Source organism: Peromyscus leucopus, chromosome 1 (genome assembly GCF_004664715.2).
Source record: "Peromyscus leucopus breed LL Stock chromosome 1, UCI_PerLeu_2.1, whole genome shotgun sequence".
In the NCBI taxonomy this organism is placed as follows: Eukaryota; Metazoa; Chordata; class Mammalia; order Rodentia; family Cricetidae; genus Peromyscus; species Peromyscus leucopus.
Window position 1 is genome coordinate 167,293,492 of NC_051063.1, and position 13,329 is coordinate 167,306,820.

The 13,329-nt window shown below is 50.6% G+C and overlaps 1 protein-coding gene across 1 annotated transcript; it reads right to left on the reverse strand.

The window, feature by feature from the left end:
• Positions 1–1,094: 1,094 nt before the first annotated feature.
• Positions 1,095–12,589, reverse strand: LOC114684616 (interferon lambda-2-like). Its single transcript, XM_028859127.1, has 8 exons — positions 12,501–12,589; positions 8,940–9,063; positions 2,705–2,816; positions 2,442–2,623; positions 1,859–1,936; positions 1,462–1,605; positions 1,277–1,363; positions 1,095–1,193 (listed from the first exon to the last, which is right to left on the reverse strand). The coding sequence occupies exons 1-8, from the start codon at positions 12,587–12,589 to the stop codon at positions 1,095–1,097; spliced, it is 915 nt and encodes a 304-aa protein (XP_028714960.1).
• Between the last annotated feature and the right edge of the window lie 740 nt (positions 12,590–13,329).

A 13,329-nucleotide genomic window follows, 5' to 3' on the forward strand; every position in this document is an offset into this window, starting at 1 on the left:
CTCCTGAGTACAGGGATTCCAGGCATGGACTATCACAAATGCACAAATGTACATCCTTGATTGAAACCTCTGCTCTCTCTGGTAGTTCTGAGATGCCCACCTATAAGAGAGTCAGGGTGGTAAATAGCACATGCTGCAGACATCCATGGGTAAGGCCCATCAAGAATGGGGCTGAGGATGTGACTCAGTGGGCCAGTCCTTGCCTAGCATGCATGAAACTGTGGGTCTCATCCCCAGCACTGAATAAAACCAGATGTGGCCTGGTGGTGGTGGCACATGCCTTGAACCCCAGCATGCAGGTGGGTAAGGAGTTCAAGGACACCCACAGCTACATGGTAAGTTTGAGGCCAGCCTGAGCCGCAGGAGACTGTGTGTCATCGTGAAACCTTGTCTTTGGGAACGGGATGCTGAGTCATCTCTCTGAGCAGCACATTTTGTCTTCTCGCAGGTTCCAGAGGAGGAGACGGCAGAGTGCAGGGGACTTTAGCCACCAGGGGTTTTTGGTGAAGCAGGAGGGGGCGATTGTTAGAGCCTAGAACAAGGGTGTGTGCCTGCAACCCAGCATTCCAGAGGGGAAATGAGAGAAACAGGAGCTTGAGGAGCTAGGTCAGACTACATAGCAAATTGGAGGCCAGCCTGGGCTACCAGAAGCCCTGTCTCAACAGCCAAAACAAAGGAGAGCAGAGAGAAGCCTGCTGCCAACACCTGCAACCACAGAGAAGAGACTTTCTCAGAACAACCCAGGAGGGGTCCAATAGGAACAATTTGCTCCCCACTCAGAGGCAGAAAGCAGTAGCCCAGGCTAGACCACAGAGCTCAAGGCAAGCAGGAGTGTCCCTGTAGAACCCTTTGCCATGACAGCAGAAGAAAGAACCGATGTCGAGACTCACAGACACACCACAAAGGTCTTTCCTCATTGTGTATTTGCAGAATGTTTACAAAGAGTAGAAAAATAGACATCTTGTGGGGTCTGAGTCTGAGAACCCACACACATCAATAAATACTTTAAAAGCCATGGGTGGCTATAAATTAAGGCGGGGGCTTTGTGCGTCCACATGGTGCAGAATTCCAGCAGCTGGCAGCAGGGTCTGAGGTCAGGCACACTGATCTCCGCTGGCCACACACTTCAGGTCCCGGATGAGCAGGCGGAAGAGGTTGGAAGTGACAGAGTCCTCCAGGCAGCCGGGGGTCTCCTGAAAGGACAGGGCTGGCTCAGGGGCTGCCGGGACTCAGGGCTCCCAGGCTCTGCAGACCCCAGTCCCCTCCCCAGACTCACCTTCCTCTGGGCCTCCTGGAGTCTGTGCAGCCAGCGTGAGAGGCGGCGGCTCACAGGCCTGGGCTCTGCTGTGGGCTGAGGCTGCGTCTGTGGACAGAGGAGGGGACTGTGAGCCTGCTGCTGGGACACAGGGAAGCCCAGGTGGCTGAGGGACAATGTGGAGGAGCCGGGGGCCCAGGACTCACACAGGCCTGCAGCTGTGAGTGGATGTGGCGCAGGGTGTGAAGAGGCTGGTCCAGGATGGGGACCAGGGCTGAGTCAGTCATGTTCTCTAGGACCTTCAGTGTCAGGGCCAGCTCAGCCTGCAAGGCCCTGGGGCGCTCCTGGACCTGAGCAAGGAGACAGGAGAGAGAACAGGTGAGGGACCCGGGGGGAGGTCAAGGGAGACAGGCGAAGGGGACAGTGGACAGGGACAGCCAGAGGTAGAGGGCAGGGGACAGATGAGGGGACAGATGACCATAGCCGCTGTGGTCAGGTTGTGGACAGGTCATGGACCGCTAGTGAGGGAGAGAGGGAGAGTGGCGGCCCAAAGGGCACCCGGATGAGGGCTGCTGAGGGCGGCTGTGTCCAGCCCCAGCTCACCTGCAGCTGCTGCAGGTCCCAGGCCCTGGGGAAGAGGCGGGCGCTGCAGCTCACATCCTTCTTGCGCAGCCACTCCTCCTGGAGAGCAAAGACACAGCTTAGATCAGATGGGATGGTGAAGGTTAGACCACTGCTGTGGGGCTGGGGAGAGTCACAGCAGGAAAAGGGAAGTTCACTGCCCCAAAGACAGAGGCTCCTCCATGGCAGCAGATACCAGACGGTCCCTGCACTAAGAGCAGGAGATAGCCCAGTTCCGGGAGGGTGGAGGTCATCCTACTGTGGGTTAGCTCACTGAAGGAAGGGTGGACATTAGCCCACCGCAGGACTGGGGAGGCTTAGACTACCACAGAAAGGGGGGGGGGTTCTGTCCCCACCCAAGAGGGATGGAGATGAAGCCCACTGTAGCAGGGGTGACAGTCAGCCTAGCGCAGCTAGGGCTGAGGTTAGCCCACTTGAGCAAGAGCTGAAGTCAGTTCCACTGCAGTAGTGTGGAGACCACTCTCATACCAGTTAGCATAAAGGGTAAAGCCCAGAAAGGGAGGGGTGAAGGCTAGCCCACACAGGAGGGCAGAGGGCGACTCACTATGGCATTCTTGGCCTTCCTGAAGGCCTGCAGCACTTGCGGGGACAGAGACTTGAACCGGGCTCTGTGGCAATCCTTGGCATCTGGTGGGAGCCTGGTCGCCCTGGGCACAGGATCAGCGCGGGTTCCCGTCAGCACCGCGGCCAGCAGCAGGAGGAGGAGCACGCGGCCCCCAGCTGTTTCTGGGTCCCAGAAGGACAGAGTGAGTGCTGGAGAGTGGGGGCTGTGCGGACGCGCCCCCGCGCACCGATCTGGGGACTCACCTGGCTTCATGCTGCTCTCTGGGGTCTGTGAGGAGAGGGGGATTCGGGTGCGCCCTCGAGGCTGGCCCGGGGTTCCTCGGTCTCGCTCGGTGTCTCTGGCCTGGGTCTTCCCCTGTGGCTCTCAGCCTGTTGCTCTGTTCCGACTGAGACCACTCTGCTCCGAGTGTGCGTGCACTGCCATCCAGCTCCATGCTTTTAACCTGGCCTCGTGGGCAGCCCCAGCTGATGTAGGAAAAGTGAAAACAAGGCTGGAGATTGACACCAGCCACCAGGGGAGCCCAGACTGGGGAAGCCCAGAGCAGGGCGGGGCTAGAGCAGGTGAGACACTATAGTGAAAAAGAAAGTGACCTGGACTCAGATCACCTGGGGCAAGGTGAGTCAGGAGAGTTCCCACAGGAAGCTCAGAACAAGGGCGGCAGCTTCAGGACCCGGGCTCCAGACCTGAGGTCCTGCGGCAGATCTCTCTCTGGGTACAGAGATGATACAAGTCTAGAAAGTCCTCCCTCCTCTAAGTGTCCCATCAGGGAGTGGGCAGATCCCCAAGAGCTGCCCAGGAGAAGGAACAATGATTTTCCTGCATGCCTGGGAGGTTCAGAAACAGGATCCCCAAGACCCTACTTCCTGTGGTAGGGAAGTATGCAGGTGGCCAAACGCACCCTGAACTACACTCTGTTCTTCTTTTTAGGCCATGAAAATGTTAGACTCCCTACGGCATTTCCATCCATTGTTTGGGTTGATGCACTCTCTGGGTCCTGTCCCTACCCATCCCTCTTCCCTTCTACCTCTAAAGTTTTCAAATTTCCTGTCACATGTGTTCTCTTCCCCCTCCCTCCCTCCCCCTTCCTCCCACAAAACTTCATTTTCCCCCTCAAGGTCTGCTTTCTAGTTTCATGACGTGTGCTAGGCTCCCGTGGGAGGGAATGTGAGGTGTCTGTTTTTCTGAGTCTGGATTACCTCACTTTACTATGATAATATCCTGTCCATCCATTTCCCTGAACTTTTTGGAGTTTCATTTTTTTCTACGTGGCTGAGTGAAATCCCATCAATAGATGTTTTTCACTTTTTTCATTATTTGTTTGTCTGTGGCGAACAGCTAGGGTGGGCTCCTTTTTTGTTATTGTGACTAGAGCAGCTGAAATCATGGATATACAAACATCTCTGTGGTGGGCCTGAGAGCCTTTCGGGTTTTGTTCAGCTGTGGTAGAGCTGGGTCCTATGGTCGTTCCCTTTTCTATTTTGTTTTGTTTGATGGTTTTTGTTTTTGTTTTTGTTTTTTGTTTTGTTGGTTTTTTGAGACAGGGTTTCTCTGTGTAGCTTTGGAGCCTGTCTTGGAACTCACTCTGTAGACCAGGCTGGCCTCGAACTCACAGAGATCTGCCTGCCTCTGCCTCCTGAGTACTGGGATCAAAGGCGTGCGCCACCATTGTCCAGAGCACTTTTTTAAAACCTCTCTACTGGCTCTTACTGAGGTTACACCAGCTCACACCCTCTATCATGAGATACAGTAGATAAGGGCTCCCTTAATATTTGCCCTTTGTTTTCTTGCTGATACCCCTTCTGACTGGATGAGATGAACTCTCAGAGTAGTTTCAATGTGTATTCACCTGATGACTAAGGATATCAAATGCTTAAAATGTTTATTCATTTGCATTTATTTATTTTTTTTAAAGATTTATTTATTATGTATACAGTGTTCCGCCTGCATGTATGCCTGCAGGCCAGAGGCACCAGATCTCATTACAGATGGTTGTGAGCCACCATGTAGTTGCTGGGATTTGAACTCACGACCTCTGGAAGAGCAACCAGTCTGGGCCATCTCTCCAGCCCTCATTTGCATTTATTTGTGGTTTTTTTTTTTTCATTTCAGAACTGTTTGGTTAATTCATCAGATCATTTATTGATTGGCAGGTGTTTTTTCCTTGTTTGTTGGTTGTTCAAGACCGCCTCACTAAGTAGCCCTGGCTGGCTTGGAACTCTCTGTGTAGACCAGACTGGCCTTGAACTCGGAAATCTACCTCCCTTTGCCTCCTGAGTATTGGGATTAAAGGCATGTGTTACCACACTCAGCCAGTTGTGTTTTTTGTTTGTTTGTTTGTTTTCCCTCCAAGACAGAGTTTCTCTGTGGAGCCCTGGCTTTCCTAGAACTCACTCTGTAGACCAAGCTGACCTTGAATTCACAGAGATACACCTGCCTCTGCCTCCTGAGTGCTGGGATCAAAGTGCTGGGTTTGCAGTCCTTTATATGATCTAGATATTAGTTCCTGTCTGATGTACAGCTGGCAGGGATTTTCTCTCATTCTGTAAGCCCATCTTTACACTCTGCTGCAAGTTTCCATTGCTGTGCAGAAACTCTTCACTTTCATTTATTTATTTGTGTCTGTCTGTCTGTCTATTTGTGCAAGTGCCTCCTGGTATTTATCTAGCAGTTTCGGGATATCAGGTTTCAAGTTAATATCTTCAGTCCACTTTCAATTGATCTTTGTGCAGAGTGAAAGACATGCATCTACTTTCTTTCTCTCACGGGTGTGGATCCAGCTTTGCCAGCATCAAATGTCAGGCATTTTCTTTTTCCTATGTACTGTTTTTTTTTTTTTTTTTAATTCTCTGTGTATGGATGTTTTGCCTACATGTATATATGTGCACCACGTTTGTGACTGGTAGGACATCAGAACCCTTGGGATTGGAGTTCCAGGTGGTTGTGAGCCACCATGTGGGTGCTGGGAATTGAACCTAGATCTTCTGGAAGAGCAGCCAGTGCTCTTATCTGCTGAACAATCTCTTCAGCTCCCAATGTATGTTTTCTATGACTTTGATAAAAGTGTGTGTGCTTAGCTATTCAGGTTTGTCTTAGTTGATGTTCTGTTGCTGTGAACAGACGTTATGACGACAGCAACTCTTACAAAGAAGACACTTAATTGGGGCTGGCTCACAGTTGCAGAGGTTCAGTCCATTGTCATCATTGGTGGGAACCATGGTAACATGCAGGCAGACATGGTGATGTGTTGTGGAACAATCTTTTTGTACACCGTGAAGATGTGGTGCTCTCATTGGTTTAATAAAGAGATAAATGGCCAATAGCTAGGCAGGAAGAGGTTAGGCGGGACTTTGGATAGGGAGAGTGCTCTCTGAGATGAAGAAGAGCAAGTCCACAGTCAGACGCAGAGGAAGCAGGAAGTGTACAAGAAGATAAAGTAACAAGCCATGAGCCGTGTGTTAATACATGGATTAGAAAACATGGGCTAATTTAAGTTGTATGAGCTAGTTAGTAACAAGCCCAAAGCATCAGCTGAAATTTTATAATTAATAAGAAGTCTCTGTGTGGTTATTTGGGATCTGGCTGGCAGGACAGAAAATTCCACCCACAGTGCTGGAGAAGGCCCTGAGAGTCTCCATGTGGATCCTTGGGCAGCAGGAAGAGAGAGAGACCGGGCCCGGCTTGAGCATCTGAGACGCCGAGGCCCACCCCAGTGGCTCCCTTCCTCCCACGAGAGCACACCTCTAACAGTGCCACTCCCTGGTGGACCAGGCCTCCAAATCTGTGACCTACGGGGCCATTTGTATTCAAACCACCACAAGGTTCATGTCTGTGTCCTCTGTCCTGGTCCACTGGCCTGCACATCTGGGGTCGGTGACAGCACTGTGCTGTCTGTCACTACAGATCTCTGTATAATGTGAGGAGGTCAGGCATTGGATACCCCAGCAGGGTTCTTTCTGCTCAGGACTGCTTCGACTCTTCGCGGTCTTCCCTGTTTCCATTTGAACTTTAGGGTTGTTTTTTCTAGTTCTGTGAAGCACATCATTGATTTGTTTGTTTTTGTTTTACTTTGTTTTGTTTTACAAGACAGGGTTTCTCTGTGTAGCCCTGGCTGTCCTGGAACTCACTCTGTAGACCAGGCTGGCCTCGAACTCAGAGATCCACCTGCCTCTGCCTCTGGAGTGCTGGACAAAAGGTGTGCACCACCACATCCAGCTTTATCATTGGTGTTCTGACGGGGTGCATGGTGCTTATATAGATCACTTATGGTAATATAGTCAGTTTCCCAGTATTGATTCTGAGAGTTCGTGAGCCTAGATGTCTTTTTATTGTCTAGTGTTGTCCTCAACTTCTTCTTTAAGAGTCTCTAAGTTTTCATTGTAGAGAGGCTTCGCCTCCCTGGCGAGGTTTATTCCTAGGTTTACCCTTGCTTACTTATTTCTTTGCTAGTAGATTTTGTTCTTTGACAATTCCATGCACAGACAGGATGCATTCTGATTACTCCCTCCCCTTCTCATCTGCTCCCCACTATTTATTTCATTGAAACAACTGTGAATGGAAAATTCATCGTAATTCATTCTTAGCAAGTTTATTATTGGCATTAAAAAAAAAAAAAAAAAAAAGACCTACTGGTTGTCTTGTTTTGTTTGAGACAGGGTCTTGTGCAGCCAGGCTATCTTCACAACAATGTGTTGATGATCTCGAACTTCTGATCCTCCTGCTTCTGTGTGAAGGCCGGGATTACAAGTGTGCTCCACCATGCCCAGGGAATGCCGTTCTGGGAATTGAGCCCAGGGCTTCATGCATGATAGGCAACAGTCCATCAACTGATGGCGGGTGTAGCCCCGGCTCCGTAACAGCTGCCGGCGCCTGTAGGTTGCGCTGTGTCCTGCAAAGACACTGAGAGTATCTGTCAGATCTAATGTTTTCTGGCGGAGTCCGGAGGGTTTTTTGTTTTGTTTTGTTTTTCATCCGCCCTCTCCTCACCTTTGTTTTTGGGGAAGAGGAGGAATAAGTTTCCTCTATGTAGACCAGGCTGGCCTTGGGTTCTTTGTGTAGCTGAGGATAACTTTGAGCTGCTGATCCTCCTGCCTCTGCCACCATGCCTAGGAAGATCTGCTGTGGGATGGGTGTGACCAGGATATCAAGGAACATGTGTGTGACCAGGATCACCTTGTCCAAGGTGACAGACTAGAACCCTGGAGGGACAAGCAAAGCCATTTCTAATGGAGCGTTAGAAAAAGATTTATTTTGTTTTTTGTGTGGCAGTGTTTTTCTACATGTAAGTTATATGTGCATCAGTTGCCTGGTGCCCAAGGGATCCAGAAGAGGGCACAGGAGCCCAGAATTTGAAGTTATAGGTGGTTGTGAGCCATCGTGTGGGTACTGAGAACCAAACCCAGGTCTTTAGTGATCTTAACCATGGAGCCATCTCTTCAGTCATGATTTTTCCATTCCTTAAGATGCTCACGTGTGCTAATTTCACAGGCATTTTGTATATTTTAAAAGGTCTGGAGACCTTTTTGTATATTTTTGGGTCTGGAGAGACGGCTCAATGGTTAAGAGCACTGGCTGCTCTTCCCAAGGACCCAGGTTCACTTCCCACCAACCACATGGCAGCTCACAACTGTCTGTAACTCCAGTTCCAGGGGATCTGACACCTTCACATCAATGCACATAAAATAAAGTTAAATAAATTTTGAAAATTAAAAAAGATATGCATCTATGTGAATAGTTCATGGCTAGCTCTTATAGCCCAAGTTAACCTGGAACTCACTATGTAGCCCAGGCTGGACCCAAATTCATGAACCTCCTGCATCCAGCTTAAAAATGCTAGGATTTGATTCTCTTCATAGCTGATTTGTGTGAAGAAAGCCAGGCAAACAATTACCTTCATTTAGAGACCCTTTATCCCAAATTTGGTTGTTTGTCTCTAAGTGAAAATGCCATCAGCAAGTGTTGATTCTTTTTTTGTTTTGTTTTGTTTCCCTGTGTAGTCCTGGCTGTCCTGGAACTCGCTATGTAGACCAGGCTGGCCTCGAACTCAGAGATCTGCCTGCCTCTGCCTCCTGAGTGCTGGGATTAAAGGCGTGCGCCACCACTGCCTGACTGAATTCTTCTACTGAACCATTTAATATTCTAACACACACTGGGGCCAGGCATGGTGGCCACCAAAGCCCTGTGGTCCAGCTACCGGTAGTGGAAGAGATGTTAGCACCCAGTGTCCTCCGGCTGGGATCTTCTACCATTCGATGTCCACAGGACATCCAACTCCACTATATGGTCCCATTTCTGCTCTCACAAGAGGCCATAGCATCAGAGACCAAGGCCAGGGCTCCGGCAGGTCAGTCCCCTTCCCCTAGAGACACTCTCAGGTTGGCTAAGACTCGGGATCCATAAATGGTCTAGTGATGGTCACATGCAGGGGTGGAGACTGCCTGGACCCAGCAGACCGCTCCCACCAGCATCCCTCCTCCTCACCTGCACTGTGCACTCAGGGCCTGCTGCTGCAGCAGGGTCTGTCTCCACTGCCCCTGGATGGTGTGCAGAGTGACACCCACACTGGGCAATGGTGTCTAGATGGTCTGTGACGACTTTTATGGGCCTAGATGAGAAACAGTTCACAACCAGGCTTCCCCAACTGGAATAACCTTTACAGATTATCATCTCTGGCTCCAGGCCCATGTGATCTCAGTCAGCTTGTGAGAACGTTACTAACAAGCAATCCTGTGCCAGGATGGCAGCTGCCCAACCCTCAGATAACAAACCTCAATCCTCCTCTCCCAAGTCTGTCTGTCCTTTTCTTTACTGTAACTGTAATCAGTTCTTCTAGAAAAGTCACTGTCCACCGAGCTCTACCTACTGGATGCATGCACATCATATATTTTCATCATCAGAAACCTTCCGAAGGTGAAGTCCCACCATAACCAGTTCTATAGTGAAAAACTGAGCCCCTAAAACACAAACAGATTTCTCCTACATACACAGGTTTCTCTATGTGCCAGGGAGTTGGGTGTGGCTCAGTGGTAGAGCCCCTGCCTAGACTCCCCCAGTGAGGGACTGGGGGTGTGGCTCAGTGGTAGAGCCTCTGCCTAGAATCCCCCAGTGAGGGCTGGGGTGTGGCTCAGTGGTAGAGCCCCTGCCTAGAATCCCCCAGTGAGGGCTGGGGTGTGGCTCAGTGGTAGAGCCCCTGCCTAGACTCCCCCAGTGAGGGACTGGGGGTGTGGCTCAGTGGTAGAGCCCCTGCCTAGAATCCCCCAGTGAGGGCTGGGGTGTGGCTCAGTGGTAGAGCCCCTGCCTAGAATCCCCCAGTGAGGGCTGGGGTATGGATCAGTGGAAGAGCACTTGCTTTAACCCATCTTGAGGTGCTGAGGATGTGGTTCAGGGATATAAGGCTTGCCCAGCAGGTGCAAGGCCCTGAGTTCCATCTCCTGCTCTGGAAAAGAAAAAATGTCTTTTCCTAATGCTGCTACAGTCCCCCAAACCTTTATTTCTAACTCTCTCTATTTCATTCTGTTGTTCCTGTATATATAGACCTCCTTTTCGTCTCCTTCTCTATCCTTGTCTGTCTCTACCCATGTATCCCTCCACCCTCCTCTTCTCTTTCATATAAACACCCTGATGGATGTTTCTGTCTCTATTTCAACGTCTCTGTTTTGCTCCAAACATTAAAGCTACTACATCTTTTCCTGATAAAATTAGAAAGTTGTTTTCATTGAATAAACCTTGATAAACACAGAGAAATCCGAAACAGTGGCGGGGTACTCAACATCGCCTCCCTCATATCCCACTTCATCTCACCTGCAGGAGTTTTTCCAGCGCACAGGGAGTCCTGGTGTATTTCCTTGTGGGTGTGTGCACTCTGGTTGTCAACACTGGCTGGTAAGTATGCCATCCACAGAAAGCCTACAACCTGGACAGCTGCAGTCAGCCTCGGATCCCACCTCAGGGAGGTGAATCTATTTTTGACAATTTGTAACTATTTCTCTTCCTTTTCCCCTGTCTGTGAGCAACATCTTCCAAATTGGATCCTTGCTGTCTTCACTTTGGTACCTGCCTTTTCCATCTTTGCACTCTCCCACGTCTTTAGTTACAGTGTATGGGTTAGGACCCAGCAGGAAACAGATGGCCTGATCAATTTAGGATAATTGGAGATGAGTTTGAAAGGGGGAGCATTTCTGAAAGGGTTGGCAAGCAGAAGAAAATTATAGAGGTGAAGTCAAGGCCCTGGGGCCAGCATGGGGCCAGGGAGGACACTGGTAGGTCTATGAGGATGGGAACAGGGTTGTGTCTTTGCTCAGCTTGGGGAGGAGGAGTGGGGAGGGGACCCTGCGGCCTCTGTCCCTGGCCCTATGACTTAGCTGCACCCCGTGAAAGCCAAAAGCCAGCCTCTGGTGGCCCTGAGCATGTGGGGAATGTGGAGAGGTCTGGGGAATGTGTCCTACACACACCACTGTCCCCCCTCCCCCAGCGGATTCCTTTAGTAAGTATTGGTTAGCCTGGGCACTGACCCCAGCGTTTTCCAGAGACCTTGCTTCTCAGTGGAGAGGCAGGCAAGCAGGGAGTCATATTTCCACTCTCTTAACTGCTTTTCCTACTGGGCATGGTGGAACACGCTGTTATCTCAGCACGCAGGAAGCACAAGCAGGTGGATCCCTGTGAGTTCAAGGCCAGCCTGGTCTACAGAGCGAGTTCCAGGACAAGCCAGGGCTACACAGAGAAACCCTGTCTCGAAAAACAAAAAACCAACCGAACAAAAAACAAAACCAAACAAAGACTGAGCCACAACACTAGACCCTACTCCAGGCTGGTCTACAGTGTGTCCTAGGCCAACCAGTGCTACATGTAAGGACGCTGGCTAAAATACTCTCTGTTTGTTTTTTGAGATAGCGTTTCTCTATATAACAGCTCTGGCTGTCCTGGAACTCAACTCTGTAGCCCAGGCTGGCCTCGAACTCACAGAGATCCGTCTGCCTCTGCCTCCCAAGTGCTGGGACTAAAGGCGTGCGCCACCACCGCCCGGTCTTTTGTCTTCGTCTCTCAATGTCCCAGCTTTGCATTTTGTGTTTAGTTCCCTTTTTGAGTTTTGAGTTCATTTTTTAAAAAGATTTATTTTTTTTATTATGTGTACAGTGTTCTGTTTGCATGTGTCCCTTCATACCGGAAGAGGGCACCAGATCTCATTACAGATGGTTGTGAGCCACCATGTGGTTGCTGGGAATTGAACTCAGGTCCTCTGGAAGAGCAGCCAGTGCTCTTAACCGATGAGCCATCTCTCCAGCCCCTTGAGTTCGTTTTTATCACATTTGTTTGCTGAGTTCAATGCCCAGAAGGAGAGAACGGACTCCATAAAATTGCTCTCTGTCCTCCACACACACACACACACACACACACACAACATGGCAAACACACGCCCACAAACACACACATGTAGACACCACCAGCAATATAAATCAAATTTAGTTTTTCCTTTCCTTTTTTTTTTTTTTTAATTTATGGTTCTCTTGTGTATTACATCCCAACCACAGTTTCCCCTCTCTCCTTCCCTCCCAGTTCCCCCCGCCCAGATCCACTCCTCTTCTGTTTCCATTCAGAAAAGAACAGACTTCCCAGGGTTATCAACCAAATATGGCATAACAAGTTATAATCAGACCAGTCACAAACCCTCATATCAAGGCTGGACGAGGCAACCCAGTAGGAGGAAGAGGATCCCAAAAGCAGACAAAAGAGTCAGAGACACCCCCTCCCACTCTCACTGTTTGGAGTCCCATGAGAACACCAAGTGACACAACCATATCAAGTTTAATTTTTAAAAAAGAAAGATGCCAAATCCTGGGAGAGCAGAGGAAAAGGGGATCCCTTCTTCACTGCTGGTAGAAGGAATGGAGGAGCAAAGGCAAGAGAAGACAGGAAGGTCTACTCAGAGAACAGGGAGGCGCAGGGGATGACCGACAGAAGTGCAACCTACAGGCCGAGGAGGCCGAGGAACAGGATGCAGGAGCTGGGAGACCAGCAGATCACTGCCGAGGTGGGGTGCCGCACTTGTCAGCCTTGGTGAGATGAGAACGCAGCACGGCCACTCCATCCCCAGCGTGGAGGAGACGGGCCTTGAGTCGGGCAGGCACTTCCATCCGAGAAACGGCTGACCCACCATCGCTGGCATTGGTCCACTCCTCACTTAGCTCCAGGAGCCCTGCTGCTGGCGTCCCACATCACCATGACCAACCAGGACTGACCTTGGGAAAAGGTTACCCGAGCTGGGGAACCTGACTGCAAACTATGTCTCCCTGCGGCCTAACAAAGCTACCACGAACCATCCAGGGGCCAAGATGGCCACTCGGCACACCGCCCAACAATGGACGGCAGGCCAGACTGCAGCGTGGGCCCTGAGGGCACACTGCAGGTGAAGAGAGATGCTGGGCTGATGGGAGACCATGCAGTCTCTCCGTCCCAGAGTGTGACTGTTACTGGAACTGTGAGCATCACCTCTCCTCAGTGTCCCCAGGGGAAAGGGACTAGCTTCCAGGGGTCCTGGCTGTGGTCTCTGATGCCCTGCACTTCCGCAGGCGCAGAGGCCGGAGGGGAGAGGCTGTGGTGATGGACCCCACCAGGGGGACACCGGTTGCTATGGTTTTCTCCACTACTGGTAGCTGGACCCCAGAGCACTGGCGTCCAGTGAGACAGCTTTTTAGTAACACTTGAATCCCGATGCCCTTCGGACCCAAACCTGGGACATTGTCGAGGAGGTGGGTGTGTCCTGGTGGCCTGAAGGTATTTTTCCTATCTCAGGGTCTAAAACTCTAGGCAGGAGACGCCCCATCTGTCGTCTGGGTCTCCCAGCACCTCTCCAGTCCAGGTGCCTGCCTCCTGG

Coding starts and splice junctions, on each gene's coding strand:
- LOC114684616 (XM_028859127.1), bottom strand. CDS start 12,589: ATGGAAGTGCCTGCCCGACTCAAGGCCCGTCTCCTCCACGCTGGGGAT. Junction 2,817..8,939: donor GCCCTGAGTGCACAGTGCAG/GTGAGGAGGAGG, acceptor TGAGAGCCACAG/GGGAAGACCCAGGCCAGAGA. Junction 1,364..1,461: donor ACTCACAGCTGCAGGCCTGT/GTGAGTCCTGGG, acceptor CTCTGTCCACAG/ACGCAGCCTCAGCCCACAGC.